The sequence below is a fragment of the Trachemys scripta genome, chromosome 2, assembly GCF_013100865.1.
Source record: "Trachemys scripta elegans isolate TJP31775 chromosome 2, CAS_Tse_1.0, whole genome shotgun sequence".
NCBI lineage: Eukaryota > Metazoa > Chordata > Testudines > Emydidae > Trachemys > Trachemys scripta.
The window spans coordinates 46748704-46768035 of NC_048299.1; the positions used below are offsets into that span (position 1 = coordinate 46748704).

Below are 19332 nucleotides of genomic sequence, written 5' to 3' on the forward strand. Positions count from 1 at the left end.
CTAACAATCGTTAAACATAATTTAGTGCCAAAAATTCACTCTGGCACAAATATGATGACTGCCTTGCCATTTATGTTAGAAAATGGCAGGTATGAAATTATTGGGGGTTGGAAAAGGGAAAGGAATATAGTTCTCCAAATTTCTGCCATCATCAGTTTCATCTGACTCTAATGCCCAGTTATGCTGTGGTCACAGCTGCACCATTACTTTGAATTTCCCTAATGTTTGTGTCCTTTTTGTCAATAGTAAGCAGGGGGTGGGTGGGGGCGGCTAACATTGCTCAAACTGCATGGAAGAAAACACTGTGGCTTGAAGTGGTGATTTAGTAACATGGGAGACCAGAAAACTAGAGGCTGGAAACTGTAAATATAATTGAAAATGGAGTGATTGGGGTCCAAAACCTAGTGAAAAGGAAAAAATTACTGGGAAGGTTTGTTCTTCCCTTGTGCTCAATAAATTTTTTAGACAAAATTATACCACCTAGGAATGATATTCTAAAACTTGGATCATTTTCCCAGTAGCAGAGGTCAATGTATAATATTATGACTATGACAACTAGAAATAGATTGCGTGGATTTATTCATAAGTGTGAATTGTGTGACTACGTGTACAAGTATAAATAACCCTAGCTAACATGGAATCATGTTTTTAAGGAGTTTGATCGTGCTTCAGAATAAACATAAATTAAGTGCTATTCCTACAATCCTGACAGGCAAAATTCTTGTCTAATTTAAATTAAGTCCTGCAGGCTCATGCCCTAAGCTGTTACACGCAAAGGAGTATATTGAATCAAGAAAATGATTCTTTTGTACAGTAGGCAGCTAGGTGCTGGTTTGAATATTTATTTTTATTTTAACAAATATGCCCCATGAAAACAAGTGTTTAGTTATTGCTGCTCTCTTCAGTTAGCTGAATAAATATGGATCATGCTGTCAACATTGTTAAAAAATTCCCGTGAGTTTATTCCCGCTGATTGGTGCCCAGGAAAGAGAGTCCCACCACAGCTTACTCACTAATTTCCTTTCACGCCCACCACACAGCTGTATTTGGAAGAACAGGAAATTTTAATTAAGACAAAAAACTCCTGCATGATGATTTCATTTCCAAAATAAATAAAAACAAGCTGGCATCTCCCCTGTGAAAGGAAGGAGCCAATTTACACTTTTTGCTAAGTACAGTTGGTCGTCCTTTTTGCTCGTTTTGTTTACATCTTTTGAATTTCATTACTCATGAAACAGACAGCTGGCAGCACTGTCTATAGCCAGGCATTCTATAGGAAGGTACCACTGGTCTGGCAATACGTCCCCCGATGAGTCTGGCCACTCCCTGCCTATTTGACCTGTATCCTCCTCCCACCCTTGCAATTCCAGCCTTAAGGCTGCTTTAGCAATTTGTAGGTTGTTTTGTGACGAGGACAAATGCCCATTACAGCTTAGGCTGAGCAGACTAAATTTACCATGTAATAATATGTGCTCATCAGTTTTTATTCCCATGTTAATTGGTACACAAGGAAGAGTTACGTGAAGGGCGCTTCCTAAGGGTTTTTTTTTTTAAATGTAGCTTTAGGGGCAGATTTTCCAAATCTGGCCTGTTTGTGACTAGCATTAATTCACAAGGGCAATCACTTGTGCATACGGGCCTTCAGCATCCTATCACCTGTTCACACAAATGATGGAATTTATACACATAGGGTGTGATCCTGCGCCACTGAAGTCAATGGAAGTTTTGCCATTCACTTCAAAGGGAGCGGAATTGGAGCTGTCCACCTTAATTGAGGATTGCTTATGTAAGTTCCATCATTTCTATGCACAAATGATTGTGTGCACAAGTGATTGTCTTCACTTGGATGAATATAGATGGGAACTAAGTTGAGGCCACTAGTAAATTTGGCCCTTAATTAATTTTCTTTAATTAAATGTAGTGCTAGTGAAAAGTGAAAAGTTTCCATTTCTAGAGACCAAAGTCTTCTCTTTATCCACAAAAAAAAAAAAAAAAAAAAAAAAAAAACAACAACACTGAATAGACAGTAGCAGTGCAAGTTTCCCAACACTGCCCTACAGCTATGCATGTTATCCTTGATCTGGACAGACCACCTGTACTGGCTAAAGGGTAGTTCATTCTCACTGGCCATTCTTTGAAGAGTGCCGCTAAGGGTGCTCGGTTGTGACAGTGGTTTGGTGATGAGAACACTTGGCCACTAGAAACTGAGCTTGGAGCAGCACCTCATTTCCCATGGGCCATCAAACAGATGTCAGATGATAACTTGGAGCCCAAAGTATCGATGCCTGAGAATAAAAGTACCGTGTACACCCTAACATGTTAAATGGACACATTTAATGCCTGTGGACCAAATTTTGCTCTCAGTTTCACTGGTGTAAATCTGGAGTAACTCCATAGGTTAGTGGAGTCACTCCCGATTTCCTTTGATATATCAGAGTACATTAATTGGCTCATGATTAAGAAGGCTGGTGGATTTGTTCATATTTTTTCCATTGAAGTACATTTGAAAATATCTGGCATAGCAGCCAAACTGTGGCAAAGTCCAAGTCTTGGAATTTTCTCCAATAAAATCTACATTTTCATTCCATTTGGAAGGTTTGCTTCTCTCTGCCAGTCATTTTCAGCATCAAAAGCTATCAGCAGAATCAGACGTGTCCCTGAAGGTGAAATCTCATCCACAGAATTCAGCGTTTTCACAGCATTACTCAGGTTGTTTTACGATGGAGTAAAATGAATCTTTGAACTTCCACCACCATAATGTGCCTTTAAAGTTCCAACCAAAAGCAAATTAAATTCCTTTCTGGCAAGTAGATGAGTGCTGTATTATGCTGGCAGTATGTGACTGTTTAATCCTTTCTTAAATCAACATTTCTGACATTTGAAATTGAAATTTGGTTTTGAAAAGTGAGAATGCACTCTCTGATTCCTGGTGTTCATGTATTTTCAGCATCCCGTATACTGTGTAAATGTAGTTGGAACACAGAATGCGCACAATCTCATTACAGTTTCTACAGATGGCAAAATGTGCTCCTGGAGCCTGGATATGCTCTCAACACCACAGGTGGGTTTGTTTTCACCTACACAAGAAGAAAACATCATGGTTAAAGCAGATACCTGCTTAATGGAACATAGTTCCTAAAAGCCAAAACTTCATATCCTACACAAACTAAAACCAATGGATGCACTTGAAAGAATGCAGCTTGCTTCCAGCAGTCTTCTGTAAGAGCCAAAACCCATTTCCTTTACCACAAATCATGTAATTATTGTAATACGTTAATATGTAGATCAGTTTCAAGTGAAAATGAAATAATCCATTTTAAAGCACAGTAATTATAGAAGTCGCCTGTGGTACAAATTGCACTTACTCTAGATTGTTTAACAAATATGGACTAGATTGCACTGCTGCAGAACACACTCGACCCAGTTATATGTCTCCAAGATACGGTATCCCAAAAGTAGGAAAGCTTAGCTTGTTCATGAATTCAGTAACCAAGGGAACAAACTATGCAAATCAAAAGTTTTAGAAATATTTCCCCCACCCCAGAATGTTTGTTGTTACTGGCTCCCCATCACACACTCACACACACATACACACACACAACTTTTTGTATTGGAAATGAAAGGAAATCCAGGAAATTTTTCCAAACCACTCGTGATTATAGTAATGGAAACTAAGCAACAAAACTGATGCTGAAAGAGACCTTTGGAGAAGCTTGTTTAAATCTGTTTGTAGTCCAATACATCCCTTTCTTCTGTTTACTGGGAAGAAGGATGTTTTATTACTGGGTTTCATTAAAATATGTGAGATACATCACCAGGTGGATGAGGTACTATCTTTTATTGGACCAACTTCTGTTGGTGAGAGAGACAAGCTTTCGAGCTTACACACAGCTCTTCTTCAGGTCAGGGAAACTAACTCAAAGCTCGTCTTTCTCACCAAGAGGAGTTGGTCCAATAAAAGATATTACCTCAACTTGTGTCTCTAATATCCCGGGACCCATATGGCTACAACAACACTGCGTTCATGAGCTAGATCACGACAGTTGTATAAATAGCTAGTTTTCTTGTTTTAAAATAGCTAGTAGAAATTTCTCTGAAATGAACATTTATACTAGTTTCACCCCTGTGCAGATACATATGAGTTGTTTGGTTTTAATATTAGTTATTGACACAAAATGCATTAGCACAGCACAGTGCTACAGTTGTGACACAAGGGTTTGTGAATATCCCCATTCTGTAACCTCTCCACTTACATGGGATGTCCATGCATACTGCAGCTCCAGAATTGGGTTCCAACAACATGGTACATTCTACATTGAGTCAGAGATCCTATCCTGAACTTATGCTGCTGTTGCAAAGAAAAGCATGCGACTTGAAGTCAAGGTTCTACCCTCAGCTTGGAATTTCATGGCTTTTGCTGATTTGTCTCACAGTCTTAAACCTTCTAGAAATATGGAGCCAGATTTTCAAAGAAGCATTGGTGTGTCTGGCCACCGGGTGACAGTTGTACATATGGGGGCCAGAGGCTGCTCCAATACACACCAGCGCACCAAGCGCGTGCCTGGGGCAGCAAGCCGCGGGGTGCGGCCTGCTGGTTGCTGTGAGGGCAGCAGTCAGGCTGCCTTCAGCAGCATGCCTGCGGGATGTCTGCCGGTCCCACGGTTTCGGCGGCAGGTACGTCGAAGGCATGGGACCCACGGACCTCCCACAAGCATGCCGCCGAATCCGCATTACCAGTGGACCTCCCACAGGCATGCCACCGAAGGCTGCCTGACTGCCGTGCTTGGGGTGGCAAAATACATAGAGCCACCCCTGATGGGGGCAGATCCTCAGATGATGTCAATTGTCATCGTTCCATTAAAGTGAGAGCTCCATGTAGACACCAGCTGAGGATCTGCCCTCTGAAGATTTGCACCCACACAAGCATATGCATATTTGCTCCATATTGTTATATCTATGAATTTGTTAGTTTTTGTTTTGGCTCTTTTAACAGAGGCAAATGTTTTTCATGGGAGGATATATTCCAGCTAGTAAAGAATACCATAGAGCTGATTCTGCAGCCTTTACTCCCATCAGACTTCAGTAAGATTTCTCCTGCAAGGGAAGGCTACAGGATTGGGTCCTAAAAGACCAGTGACTTAGGAATTTTGAAAAGGGAAAAAATACCAGGCTAAATAAATGAAAATTGCTAAATCCATCATCTGCATTGTGGATTCTTGAGTTACACAATTTAAGCTTCAAAAGCAAGTGGTTTTGAGTTATATATGTGCAAAAAATAATCCGCTTAAACTATATGCTAATAAAATAGAGTATCCACGCTCATGTTACTTCAAAACATGGACACAGCTTATTTGGTTTGAAGTGTGGTGAGGGAAAGTGAAAGAAAATATGCTCACATGCTTGCAACTTGACAATAGAACCCAGAGTGAATGTTTATGGTTGCTACAGCAACCCCTTGAAAAATGCTGTTTAGAATGGCAATGGTGACATGACCCGAACTTTCTAAATCGGTTCTACTGAGGTACAAATGGCATAGTTTGGTAAGTGTGCGGAGTGTATCTGATATTACTTGTGTTTCTCGGTAAACAATTGATTTCAAGAATGTTTGTAAATAGAAGGGTATTGTATGTTTTATTAGAGCCTGGGGCTGACAAGTGAAGCCATTAAGTATTATCTTTAGTTTCTGCACCATTAGTTTTTAAATTCTCACCTGTCATCTCTGTCTGACTTAAAAAGATGTAGCACAGACTGATGAATTCTAGCTGCTTTGGAACCTGGGATATGCAGCCATGTGAATGGCAGTATCAAGCATCATGATTGGTGACATTATGGTGGCTTCTTGTAATGCCCTATGCAAAATCAACACGTCATTTAGCCAAATGATTTTTTTTTCTGTGACACATTTAGAAAACAATTAGTGAAAAACAAAAACAAAAAAATAACTCTGGCCTGTTTTGGTAGGAGAGCATGGAGCTGTCCTACAATAAATCCAAGCCGGTGGCAGTTACAGGAATGGCTTTCCCAACAGGAGACGTCAACAACTTTGTGGTTGGCAGCGAGGAGGGTACCGTCTACACAGCTTGTCGTCATGGAAGGTGATTTTCAGTACTGCTTACTTGCAGCATATCCTGTTTCTGTCTCTAGGGGGTGAGGCGGGTGCTAGGGTGTTATGGAGAACAATCAGCCTCTTGGGTTGGTCCATTATTATCAGCACTGTTCGGGTTCTGTAGTTTTACACCATTACCGATTGTGTCGTTTTAGGGTATTCAGATCTAAATTAATCACGAGAGTAGGATATAACGCGCCCTTCCGCCCCCCACACCTCACCCAATGTTCATAACCCTTAGCTTCATCGTAGGTCTCCAGTCTGGAGAGTCAGCACACCTTGTTTGTTCAGTTACACCTCCAGATTCTTGTTAATAGCAGGTAGAGATATAGTCTGTTAAAGGGCAAAATTCTGACCTTGCTCCTCTGAGTCTAGGGGTGGGGACAGAAGAGGGCAGAATGGCAGCAGCCCGCAGAAGGGTCTCAGAGCTATTCTGCCTGCATAGGGCAGAATGGCTCCTGGAACGTTGAAACAGAACATTCAGCAGCACTCCTCACCATTTCTTAAAGCAAAAGCATTGTGCATGTCTCCCACCTAGAGCCTCACATGTGCTGGGGGTCTGTACGCAACCCAAAGGTGGCTAACTGCTCCTCCTCAGCCTAGAACTTCCTTGCATGACATCTTCAGCCTGCCTTTTTCTAGCAGGTTACACTGGGGAGAAGCTTCCTACCGCATCTTCTCAGGAGTGCACCTGAGGACAAAATGTCGCCCAAAATGTATTGTTGTTGGTTAGGGGTCTGATCCTGCAACCTCCCATTGACTTCTATGGTAGTTTTGCCTTAGTAAGCAGCACAGGATCGGGCCATTAACGATCTTCATGGGAAAGTGAGGCTTTCTTAAGCACAGTGTAAAAACCGCCCATTAGAATGTTCTCTCGCATTATAGGGAATCTACCCAATGCACTGATCTTTCAAAGTATGAACTATGACTCCAAGTATTAGATCAGAGGAGAGCCTTGGTGCTATGTACACTCTAACAATGATCTCCTATTCTTCACCCAATGTGGTGAAGGTGTAAATCCTCTTCCATAATTTAAACGAGTTCCTTATTTTGCACCCTGTAAACTATTTCAGGATGCTGTTAGCAGCCAGAGGAATCTCCCCAGGGGCACTTCAAAGATCAGTTCCTCATGTTCATTAAAATGAGTCTCAGCCATCTTGTGTGCTTGTGTTAACTGCTAACACTTTCATTGCGCAGCGTTCTTGAGAGCCTCTTGTAAAGAACAAGCTCTTCAGCTTTCCATCAGTGGGTTTACATTTTATTCAACACTTTGAAATGTATTGGGGTGATGTAGCTTCACATGTCCAAATTCTATAATTCTAATGTCCAAATAATTTTTCTATAATTCTAATGTCCAAATAATTTTCCTTAATGTTGATGCGGTGTTTAAAGAATGGGCCCTCTGTTACATATTCATAATATTAAACAAATAGTCGTACATTTTAAAAAGATTATTTTCGCTTTTTTGCTGATAGTACAGCAACACTCAGTGTCTCTATCTAGGGGTTATAGTGATGGAGTGACTGATGGTTTGAATTAATCTTTGGCTGTCTGGATAAGTGAAAGCTGCCCAAGGTCATTTCTAATTTAGCACTTGTCATCTTTCAGATGTACCTGTCTTGTCCCCCACCAGAGGAGGAAAGTGTCAGCTGCTCTTGCTATTCTTGCTTCTTTGCCATTTTTGCCTGTGTTCTATTGGGAATCATTCCCAAACTGCATTTTATTTTCATAGGTCCTCAATGCTCTCCAACACAGCATAGTACAGAGGGGAGCAAAATTTTGGAGAAATCTGCATCTAGGAAAAACAGCTATGCAAGTCACTCTCCCCACATCCCCAGAACCTAGCTATAAAATATCCATGCAGCCCATTATCCGTGTGGAAAAAAGAAGGGAGGGCTGGAGAAAAGAGCACAATAAGACTGGCGGTAAATCAACGCTTCCTCAGAGGTATTGCAGAATTCAACCACTGGCTGATAGTCAATGGCAATGCAGCTACTGGTTCAGCCATGTTGCCATGGCTGATAGGGCTGTTTGAGGAGAGAGCCTGGAAAGGTTCCTTCTAATACAGTTCTTGGCCTTGCCCTCTGGCTGCTCTGCATTTACTCTGGTCCTACTGAGAAAGGGTAAGACTGCATGGACTTTGCAGCTGTGTTAGAGCCGGTGATATTTTGAATGAGTTTGTTCCTTTTGTGGTGTATGTATCCATGTGACTGAAGGGGAGATGTTATTATTCTCTTTTCTTTGTATGGTGGGGCAGTGCGGTAAGTTGATTCGGGCTGGTTGTTAACAGAGTGAGTAACGCACTACGTGTATGCTCTCTAATGAAGATCTACATGTTTTCCTTCTTTATAGCTGTTCTGGTCTTTCCTCATGTGATCTGCATTTCATGTAATAAAAATGGAGCTTGATAAGTTTATGAATGGGATTAGATAACGGAGTTGCCTCTGAGAGCGGGGGACTGGACATGATGACCCAGGAGATCCCTTCCAGTTCTATGTTCCTCTGAAATGGAAATCTTTTCTTTCAAACCAATACCTAGCCCATAGGACTTGACAACAAATCCTGTTTGCCTTAATCATATGAATAGTTTGAATCATATGAGTCAGCCCACCTTGTTTGTTCATGATAATTCCCATGATAATGGCTCACTCTGATTTATTTGGCTCTGTGAGTCTTCCTTTATTATTATTATTCATATTATTCTAAAGCACAGTATAGTTGATACTGTATATAAGTGTCACGTATGGATGAATTCTGCAGAGTAAGGAAGTCTCAGTAAGTGGGGTTCTGGCCACCCCAGTGCATGAATTGTGCCCACAGCAGCACGTCCTTAGAGACAAAGCCCAAACTGAAAGATGCTGTTTTTTACAGATTGCATGGTAGTTTACTAGGGAAACAGTTAGACAAGAACTTGAAGATAAAGAAAAAAGCCTAGTATTCAAAAGTCCCTGAATGTTAGTGTGTGTATCTTCTTTCTGCAGTAAAGCAGGAATTGGTGAAATCTTTGAAGGCCACCAAGGACCTGTCACGGGGATCAATTGCCACATGGCAGTGGGCCCAATCGACTTTTCCCATCTTTTTGTCACATCATCATTTGACTGGACAGTCAAGTTGTGGACCACAAAGGTGAGAGATCTGGGAGGGGACTGGGTAGGCTTGCTTAGTACATTTAGATACCTTTTATAGGCAAATATTGCCCATTTTTGCAGCTTATAATCAAGGCCTAATCTATTCCAACAGATGGTGGAATCTGCTATTATTAATTAATCGTTGTTTTCCCCTCACATACTTTCTTTTTCCCTGTTGCTCAAGTTACCTATCCAAATATTGCAAAAGAAGCACAGTATGAATTTGGGGAGTTGTTACATTAAAATATTATTCTCAGAAATACTTTGAATCTTAAGCTTTAAATGAGGGTGAAGAATTTGTCTCATATGAAGGGATAATTAAGCTAAGGTAATGCATGAGGACTCCATGGCTAAAATTCATCCCTAATATATCTGCCTCAGCTAAATTAATCCCAAGGTTTATGCCATCCTATGTAGGCAGCATTTCCTTGCCTACACCTCTACACCATCCCCTGAGGTTGTGATGGCAAAAAGCCACACTAACCTCCTGTTTACTGAGGATCTATAAGGGACAGCACAGTCCAAAAAGTGGTGGCATTGTCTAAGAAGATGTTCACCCCATCTCCTTCCCAGCCTCTGCCAATGGGATGTACAGCAACCACACCCCCTAGCAGAATAGAGGGAGTCTATCTTCAAGAACACCATCTGCCTTCCCTTGAGCAAATCCCCCTGGGGGTCAAGAACTTCCAAGTTGGTGCCGAGAAATAAATGGCCCAGTTCCAGGTTCAGCGAATCTGGTTCAGTGAATGGAGTTGCACCTGTATAAACTCCCTCGTGTAATAATTAGCATAATATGCCATACATCTAAAAGTACTTGACAAAATATAACTTAGGGTTAGTCACCAGAACAGCATTAGGGAAATCACTGATGCTGGAGTAGATGACTTGAATAATACTTTCTATCTCTAACAAATATGATTCTCTGACAGAAGTTAAGTTGACATTTTCTGGCACTTACTAAAGAATTGTGCTTCTGCAAACGGAATCAGAATGTACTACTGATGTTTTTGACTTTGGTTACAGTTTGTGTTGTTTTGTATTACAGTTTACAAAGTGACCAACCCAGTACTCCATATGCAGGACAAACTCCTAAGGTTAATAATATGCAAACAGTGCACCAAGATGTTGGCACAGAAGTAGAGTTTTTTCCTTCTGACTAGAGGAAGCCCTGAGGAGATTTAATGTAGTTATTATTAGCTGTAAAATCTATATACACTGTACATGTACATGTACAGGGATGTATTGTGTACAGACTTCACACAGAGAGATTATTTTGTGCAACAAAAATTGCCATACAGTTTGGTGAAACTAAGCAGATGCAATCCCCATCTTCAGTAGTATTGTCTTGGTGTAGGATAACCAAAGTGAGGGAAAAATATGAAGTTGATTAAATAGACCAGGCTACCTTCATTGTGGGAGATGAATGAAAAACAAAATCTAAACAAGTGTAAATTAGGTTAATATTCTTGCTGATGAAATCATCTAAATTGTGTTATCATCATTCAATAGGTAGAGATTTGTTTTTCAAATGTCTGATTTTAATCTTGGCTGTGTCTTTAAGAATCGCTGATGTTGTTTGGCTCACATCTTGAGCTGCACCCAACAGGATTCCAATGTTGGAAACTGACCCAATCAGGAAGCATCTCAGAATGTTTTCCTCAAAGGCCTCATGGGTGGGAAATGATGGTACAGATGCATAGCAAATGTAACTACAAAACTGGCCAGAGGCAGGTCATGTGACAGCATTATGCTCTAAATAGAAATGGAGCTACCTCGATACTTGGCAGTTATTTGAATCCTTCTTATGCAAAGGCTTAATTATATGTTTGTTAAAATATATAATCTCAGGATCTGATCCAATGTCCATTGTGGACAATGGGAGTCTTTTCAATGACATCAGTGATCAGAGCTGCCACGTGTTGCACTGCTCCATGTCTGACATCTTACAGAAATTAACAACTTAATTTGTATGATTGTAAATAATTTGCATGTAACCCTAAACTTCATCTTATAGTCAACAGACCCTGTCAATGGGGATGGGATATGGAACTGCTCAAAACTTGGCAGCTGTAATGAGCATTCTGGCATGCGTCTGGGGGATTGGTGGGTGCCAGGGAGGTCTGGGGCTTGCTAGGTAATGGATAGAAGCTGTTTGAAGGGATAGCTGGGTGGGGATATCTGGTGGCTGGGTGGAAGGCTGGTGGGAGTGCCTGGAGTGGCTATCTGGAGGGAGGCAACTGGGGGCTTGGTGGAAATATGGGCAATTGGTATCTGGAGGTGGCTGGGTAGGGCTGATTGGTGAATGGGTGGGAATCTCAGTGGGTGTGTCTGGTGTTACAGGTACCTGGGTAGAGGAGATAGAGGATCACTAGGAGGAGTTGGATGGGGGGATAGATGGTGAATGGTGCTGCGGTAGCTGGGTGGGGGTGACTAATGGTTGGGTGGGAGCCTGGGTGGGGGTGTCCAGTGTCTCTGGATCAAAGGGATGGGGGATAACTGGGAGCTGAATAGGGGGATAGGTGGAAAATGCTGTCTGAAGATGTCTGGGGTGACTAAAGCTGGGGAAGGGTGGCTAGGGAAGTCTGGACTCCATGTTGGACTCTCACCTTCTGCCCCAGCCACTTCTGCTTGGTTTTGCTGCTGCCTCCTCTTCCCAGCTGCCTCTTCCCCACTGAGATCCAATAAGGGGAGCAGCCAGGGAGGAGCCAGAAAGACCACCCAGAGGGCTGCTCAGCAGTTGCTACAGTTGCCCCAGTGGCTGGTAGCCACAACTACAGAGATCCTGAAGCTCAGCTGAAAGCGTGACATCTCTGCGAGGCTGCACTGTGGGGTACCAAATACGTGAGAGATGCATGATATCATGTGAGATGCATGATATTTGGCAGCCCGGTGAGTGGGTGTTGAATTTGTCCATAAGGGCCTGATTCATCAGTGGCTTTAATGAAATTATACCAGGGATGAATAGGATGTTTTATCTCAGGTAGCTATCTTATATAACACTTTACAAATAAAACCACAGTATTCTAGAATACTGGTCTAAAACTCCAATAGCACAATTGGAGAGTATTTTGGACATAGAAAATAACAATACTGATAGTGGTCCACAGTCCAACATCCCCATACAAAAATCCAATGCCAAAATGTTTGAATCAAATCCTGCTGAATACAATAATTTAACAAAGAATTAAATTCATATCTGTAATAGGTGACTTTTTCACAGATCAGGAGAGGGCTCCCATGGTAGACAGCTAGCTTTTTTATAGCAGCTACCTTTTAAAACTTTAATCTGCTCGGGAATCCAGCCAGACTGAGACACGAGACCTGTGCAGAAATGCCAATCTATACTTCCTTTTCCTTCTCATTTGACCAGTGCAATATTTTGTTTGCATATCATTTGGTTAATTCTCTTGTTTGTGGTTAGTACAATATTCTTCAGCGAGGGTTTAAGGTTTTTTTAATCACACTGCTCCCATTAAAAACCTGATCCAAACCCATTGAAAAGTCATTGGAAAAGCATCTATTGACTTCAGTGGCCTTTGGTTCATCCCTTCAAATAGTTTGATTGTCTACTAATAAATCAGTGGGTTAATTTAATTAAGTGCTGATGATGCTTTACGACGGTTTACTCAACATTGCTTTTGCCCTTTGCTCCTTATTTGTCAGATCACTCTTTTTCAGCATCCAAAGGCTTAGAGTTTGTTTGTTCATACAGATGCTGTCTTCTTAATCCCATGCATATTATTCTCCTTGGTCCTGAAATTCAATTCTTTTATTTTTAAAGCTTCAGAGTCACTGTCCACTTGCAAAGCAAAACATGAAACCTATGTGTTTCTCTTGTCTATTGACGTTGTGCAGCATCCTGGGGTGCTTATGGGAAAGGCACTTGGGTAGTGCGAGTGTGACTAATAGACTGAAATCACCGGCTCCCTTAAAACAATCTGGCGTGACATTTCATAATCTGCTCTAACACACTCTTCCATCCACCGAAAGGCAGAGTTCAGACAAATAACTGAGAATGACATCCTCAACTGGCTGAGAAATGAGGACTCTGTGGGTATCAGTGATAAAATGTTCAAGTAGTCACACATCAGATTATTCAATAATTATATCACATTTTTAATGCTTCTGTAAGCGCCCAGAGAAATATCGTAGCAGGAATAAATGTCTTTTGTTAAGGTAGTGACAGAACCAGAACAAGTGGGGTGGGGCGATAAAAAATAATGTACACTCCTGGCTCTTTGACATCAGTGGCACCATGAGACTCCCAGTGAAGTGAATGGAAGGTTTGCCATTGACGCATGAGAGCATGCCATGTCCTGTGAGATCCCAGGATCCAGAACAGTCCAAAGGGATGTGCCAGTGGGAAAAGCTCTGCTGAGCCTTGTCCTTAATTAGATATTGTCTGGGAGTGCCTTGAAGATATAAAGTGCTTTGGAAAGGCTAAGCGTAATTGGTTAATTAATTAATTAATGCCCCTGTTGATTAGAAAATTAATAAATGCTGTGTTGTTAAATAATGCAATATAAGTATCATTAGTATTCTGACTGTAATTGCTGTGCAGAGTGGGGGTTATGTCATGAGAAGAAAGCGGGACTGGATTTCTTGGGGCTTATCAGTACAGCGCATTATTCTGCCATAAGGAGACTTTAGCTGCAGACTGGAGGAAGTTTTCTGTGCTTGCTGCTGGAGGGAGATTGTATAGGCTGGAAGGAGACCTGGATTTTGACTTCCCTTTCCAGTGTCACCCATCTCTCCCAGTTCTTACCCTTCAACTCTGCTAGAAGCATGGGGAAGCTGCTTATGGTTGGTACACTGTTCTCCACTTGTGTCTTTGTCTAACAGATGACCAGAAGGGGTAGTTGAGTAGAAGAGAGGTTGTATGTGTTAGAGCACTCTCCTAATCCATACTTGTGTCCCCGCCTTTGCCTTATGTTTAATCAGAATGGCAAATGCTGATAGGGGTATGATTCTCGTTTTGTGTGAGAGAGGGCCTGGGTTCATATTCTGAACAAATTGGTCCTGCTTTGATCAGGGGGTTGGACTAGATGACCTCCTGAGGTCCCTTCCAATCCTGACATTCTGTGATTCTATGATAATTAGACTGAGAGAAGATGTGGAGTTGACTGGCCATCAGGATCACTCCCACACTGCTGGCAGGGAATGGTGGAGCTGGCCGGAAGTTGTCCCTCTAGTCATTTACTCCTCTCTTTTGTTTCCCTATTCAGTTTTGTCTTCCTTCTTTTGCACCATTTGCAGCCTCTTCTTTCCAGTCCCCGCTTCATTCCTTGTATTACCTCTTCCTTCCAATTCCCTTTGCTTGCCTGTTATCCCCTTGTTCTCCTGAGCTGCTCCAATCCAGTCTACTGGGCTGGTATGCTTAATTTTAAACAGTGGAACAGACTTATACATTTCAGTTTGGGCTCTACATGCAAAAACTGGACAATGGACTGTGGATCAGATGCACAGCAAGGTTTGGGCAGTTATTGGAAGACAGTGGCAGTTGGTGGGAGATTAGGGGAGGCACATGGCAGTTGAGGAGGAAAGCTGCTGAGGTGGGATATTTTTGCTTCAGGCAGGAGTCTTGGTAGCCAGATGTTGGTGCAGTTTACACTTTGTAAGTGGCTATCGGGGGAACAGCAAAGCAACCAACAGGGGATTTACTTTCTTACAACTTCCTACAGCCTCCCTTTGGTTGCTTTTCCCCTCCTTCCACATCTTGGTGCAAATGACACCAACCTGTACTTTCACACCATCTTCCCAGCCTGTAACTTGAATCAACACTTACATCAGTTTTGAATTTGGCCTGGAGACTGAACAGCTGTGTCATACCAAGAGGCAGTCCTCTCCTGGAAGCACATCAATAGGACAATGTGAAAAAGTTTGCATTGCTGCTGCTGCCTGTGTCCTGCCAAGAATGAATCTGAATAGTAATAATAATAAAAAAAGATGACACTACAACCCGCACAGTAGAGCAAACGTACTCAGATGGAAATTGCTGTAGCAGAATAAATCAGAAAAATTGAATTATTATGTGAGTTAGTCAATAAGAAAACAATTTATTCATAAAATATCCATATTTTTTAAGTTTACTAGTACACCAATTTTTAATAGTTTTAATTTTTCCTTTTCTAAATAATCAAGTGATTATTGGACAAGGATCTAGAAATCTGATTAGCTGACATTGATTTGATCTAGTATAATACCAGTTAAACTAACTGAAGTCAGTGTCAGCTCCTTAGATTTCTTATCGACTAACTCACATTTACTGATACAAGTAAAGAAAAAAGTAAATAACATTTGTGATAAAAGTACAATAAACTTAACAAAACCATTGGAACAACGTATCCTCCATCACTGGGAATTTTAAAATCAAGATTGGATGTTTTTCTAAGGCTAGGTCTACACTACTCGCCTGAATCGGCGGGTAGAAATCGACCTCTCGGGGATCGATTTATCGCGTCCCATCAGGACGCGACAATCGATCCCCTAATCGACGCTCTTACTCCACCAGCGGAGGTGGGAGTAAGCGCCGTCGACAGGAAGCCGCGGAGGTCGATTTTGCCGCGGTCCTCACAGCGGGGTAAGTCGGCTGCGATATGTCGAATTCAGCTATGCTATTCACGTAGCTGAATTTGCGTATCTTAAATCGACTCCCCCCTGTAGTGTAGATGTAGCCTAAAAGACACACTCTAGTTCAAACAGGTGTTAATTCAGGAAGTCCTATGGCCTGTGTTCCGCAGAAGGTCAGACTGGATGATCACAATGGTCCTTTCTAGCCATAAATCTATGAATCTATGAAAACAATTGTACTTGACATTCTATTAAGCAAAAAGACTACTTTTGTCAGTCAAACAAAATACCAGGTTGGTACTAATGGTACAGTATGTAGAACTTACTCCACTGCATCAATTTTGTCCTTTTTTATTTTAATTTCTAATAATTTCCTAGACCATAAATTGTCTGGAACTGAATAGTCTGCTTTAATAATTAACATCTCACTGTCCCCGGAATGTGCCTTCCCACCAAAGCTATTGCTTGGAGCTACCGGAACTCACACAGCAGGTAAGCACACCAGCCTTTCAGCTCTGGAAACTCTGGTTCAGGCCTCCATAGCATTAGGTAGGAACATTGAAACTGAGTCCTATCCTTAGAGGACATTTGTCCATATCACAAAACCACAACAGTTTGTAATTTCTGTTCTAGAGGTGCCCTGGACAGATCTTTAATTTAAAACAGGAAAAGCAATTAATTCAGCGGGGGCCCTGGAGGTCCAGACAAAGTTGCATTGGTAGAGCTGTGTGAGAAACCCATCTGATTACTTATGCTATTACTGGCACTAACTCACATCCTTAGGGACTAATCCTGAAATCTTCACTCATGCATTGACCCATTAGGGTCAATAAATGTCATCTTCAGCCCCAATAGATTGCTTTGCAAAGCTCAGGTGTTGCAAAGATTCCTTGAAAATGGCCAAGGTGGCCTGCTGAGGATTCCTCTTTCAAAGGGAAATCCCTGGGATGTGAAAAGATATCATAGTGGGCTCTATACTGCCTCTATTTATTAGCCCTCAGCACAAGGAGTTGTGCTGGGGAAGGAGGTGTGGCTGGAGCACATTGTGTGTCAGCAAGACATGACTACCAGTATGGCTCTTGAGGGCGATCGAAGGCAGCTGTACGTTATAGCCCAGGGCGTGCTCTAACTTGCGCCTGGAACCATTCATCCCCTGACAGCTCCATGGACTGAGGAAATGCAGAGGTGTTATAAAGACACCTTTGCCCCCCCTCCTTGGGCCTACATTGAGTGCCCCTGGGCCCGACATGAGGATTAGGGCCAGTGGAACTATTTGGGTGAATGAGGGTTGCATGCTCGGGTCTGTAATCCATAACTTTTACTAATCATAAAAAAAATCTTTATTGTGGAGTATATCTCTCAGCAGAAAGAGGGGTGGGGTGAGACAGGTCTACATTTTAACCTTTTCCCAGTATATAATGTCAGTTAGGAGGGTGACATTTTTTTACATCATTTCTATGCCAGGAAAAGCCTTAGTGTAGACACAAGAACAAAAGCACTCTTGCCAGTATAAACTGTGTCTCCAGTAGAAGGTTTTACTGGTATAACTATACTGGTTCAGCTATTCTGTCAACCTTATAGACCAGGCCTAAGTGACCTGAATCCACTGAAACGTTGATGCTCCCCACAAAATGTTGCTTCCTTTTTTCTTGCACATACTCCTTTCAGCCCTCTTGGACTCCGTGAACTTACATACCCCCAAAAAACTTTGTCCCATTCTCTCTCTGAATGGACTCCTTGACTATCCTCCAGTCTACCACAGATTACAGTGGAGTTGTGTCCACTTAACCCAGTGGCAAATTTGACCTTATTTTTTCATGGATGGACAGCTACATCACATCCCCTAGATTGCCAGCTGAGATCCAGTGGCACTAAGAATCCTTCCTTAATCTGCCCGTAAGAAGTATATTTCTATTTAAGACTTCATCTCTTTAACAGAAGTAATTAAAATTGCTAATCACTGCATATGCTCATTGGATCAGATTATAGATTAAAACAAAGGGTGATAATGTTATCATGCTGGATTTCATGGAAATGTTCTGTTTGCCATGTGAGTTCAGGAATTTGAGTTTTGTCCAAGACCAAAGCAATGAATGATTTTGCTTCAGAGCTCACTTTCTGTCAAAAAGCCAAACTGACTTGGGGAAGTGGGTGGAGCTGCCTGTTCAGACAGGATTTTTAGTTTTTGCCCTTTACCTCTGGAGCCAGAGGTCTGGCTCTCATCCAGCCATACGAAAAGAAGATTATGGTATTTTCTAGGTAATTTTAAGGAGCAAAACCAAAGTGAAGTCAGGTGGTTTCAAGTCAGCCTTGAATTTTTCACATTAAGTGTTTCTCATGATTTTGGTTTTCAGTGTAACTGTATTTTAAATAGCGACAGGAAAATATGCTTAAGCAGGCAGGCACATTCCAAACCCTGTTTCTTCTTGCTTATGAAGCATCTTGTGAACAAATCTCCATGTAAGAAAATAAAATAGAAATTTTCTGAGAGGTGGGGCTGCTTTGACAAAAACTGAAAGAGCTAAATTCTGGCTGAGAATGCAGTTGTGTAAATTCTGTTGTAATCAGTGGAAGCTTTGTGCACATATCGAGAGCAGAAGTTAGCATTAGGGGTTCATCAACCGACACAAAATTAAGTCCCAATCCCATTGAAGTCAACAGCAAAACTCCCATTGACTACAGTGGTGCAGAATCAGGCTGCAACTATGAAGTATTTCAGAATAATTAAGACTATATACAAAAAAAAATATAAAAAATTTGTAATGCAGCTAATCAACAAAATTTTCCCTCCATTTACTACAGCAACCCCCGTTGTGCTCTTGGAAATATTTTGTTATTAGAAGGAAAGGAAATGTGTTCAGAATCCTACAAGATGGGTTCTCTTCAGTAATAATTAAGCTCAGAGTCTGCGGTTGCTGACCCAGGAAAACTCTGCAGATCTCCTGATCCTACCAGCCACAAAGACTAATCTTGATGGCTCAGTGTAAACTGCTGTTTGGCCACATTAGAGATTCATCAATATTCCCCACCCTCCAGAGTGCAGATCCTAGCAAGTGGCATGTTGAGAATGAAACAACAGGGCTGCCGAGAAGGCATAATAATTCCCTGAGCACAAGTGTGATAGCAGACTGGCCACCCTGTGATGAAATTGTATTTTCTATTTTTTAAAAAGAAACAACTGAGCTTTGAGGGGCCTGATCGCGAATGTTCCTTCCTCTTTCCAGTGAGAACCATGGTGTTGTAATAACTGTGGTCATGATCCCTTGTAACTATATCCATACGATCCGGCATCCCTGCCTCTTTTCCCCACTCAATCCCCATTGCCCATCATCCACAGCGCAGAGCAGGAAGAGGAGCAAGGTGGTGCTCAGGCAATGCCTCAGGCAATGGTTGCAGCAGTGGAGGAGCATAGCCATAGCGGTCACCGTGGAAGGGGAGAGGCTTACCACGAGGCCTAGTAGTTTATTTGTTGGCAAAGGGAGGAGAAGAGGAGGCAGAGAAAAGGGGGACAGAATGGTGGGGGTAGGA

At 41.9% G+C, this 19332-nt stretch overlaps 1 protein-coding gene across 3 annotated transcripts in view; it reads left to right on the forward strand.

Moving 5' to 3' along the window:
- Positions 1–19332, forward strand: part of DYNC1I1 (dynein cytoplasmic 1 intermediate chain 1) — a 245094-nt gene that overhangs the window by 189656 nt on the left and 36106 nt on the right. For all 3 annotated transcript variants that reach the window (XM_034760492.1, XM_034760494.1, XM_034760493.1), the window contains exons 12-14: positions 2948–3061; positions 5962–6095; positions 9088–9232. In XM_034760492.1, the coding sequence (XP_034616383.1) occupies positions 2948–3061; positions 5962–6095; positions 9088–9232 (393 nt within the window). The remainder of the gene's footprint in view (positions 1–2947; positions 3062–5961; positions 6096–9087; positions 9233–19332) is intronic.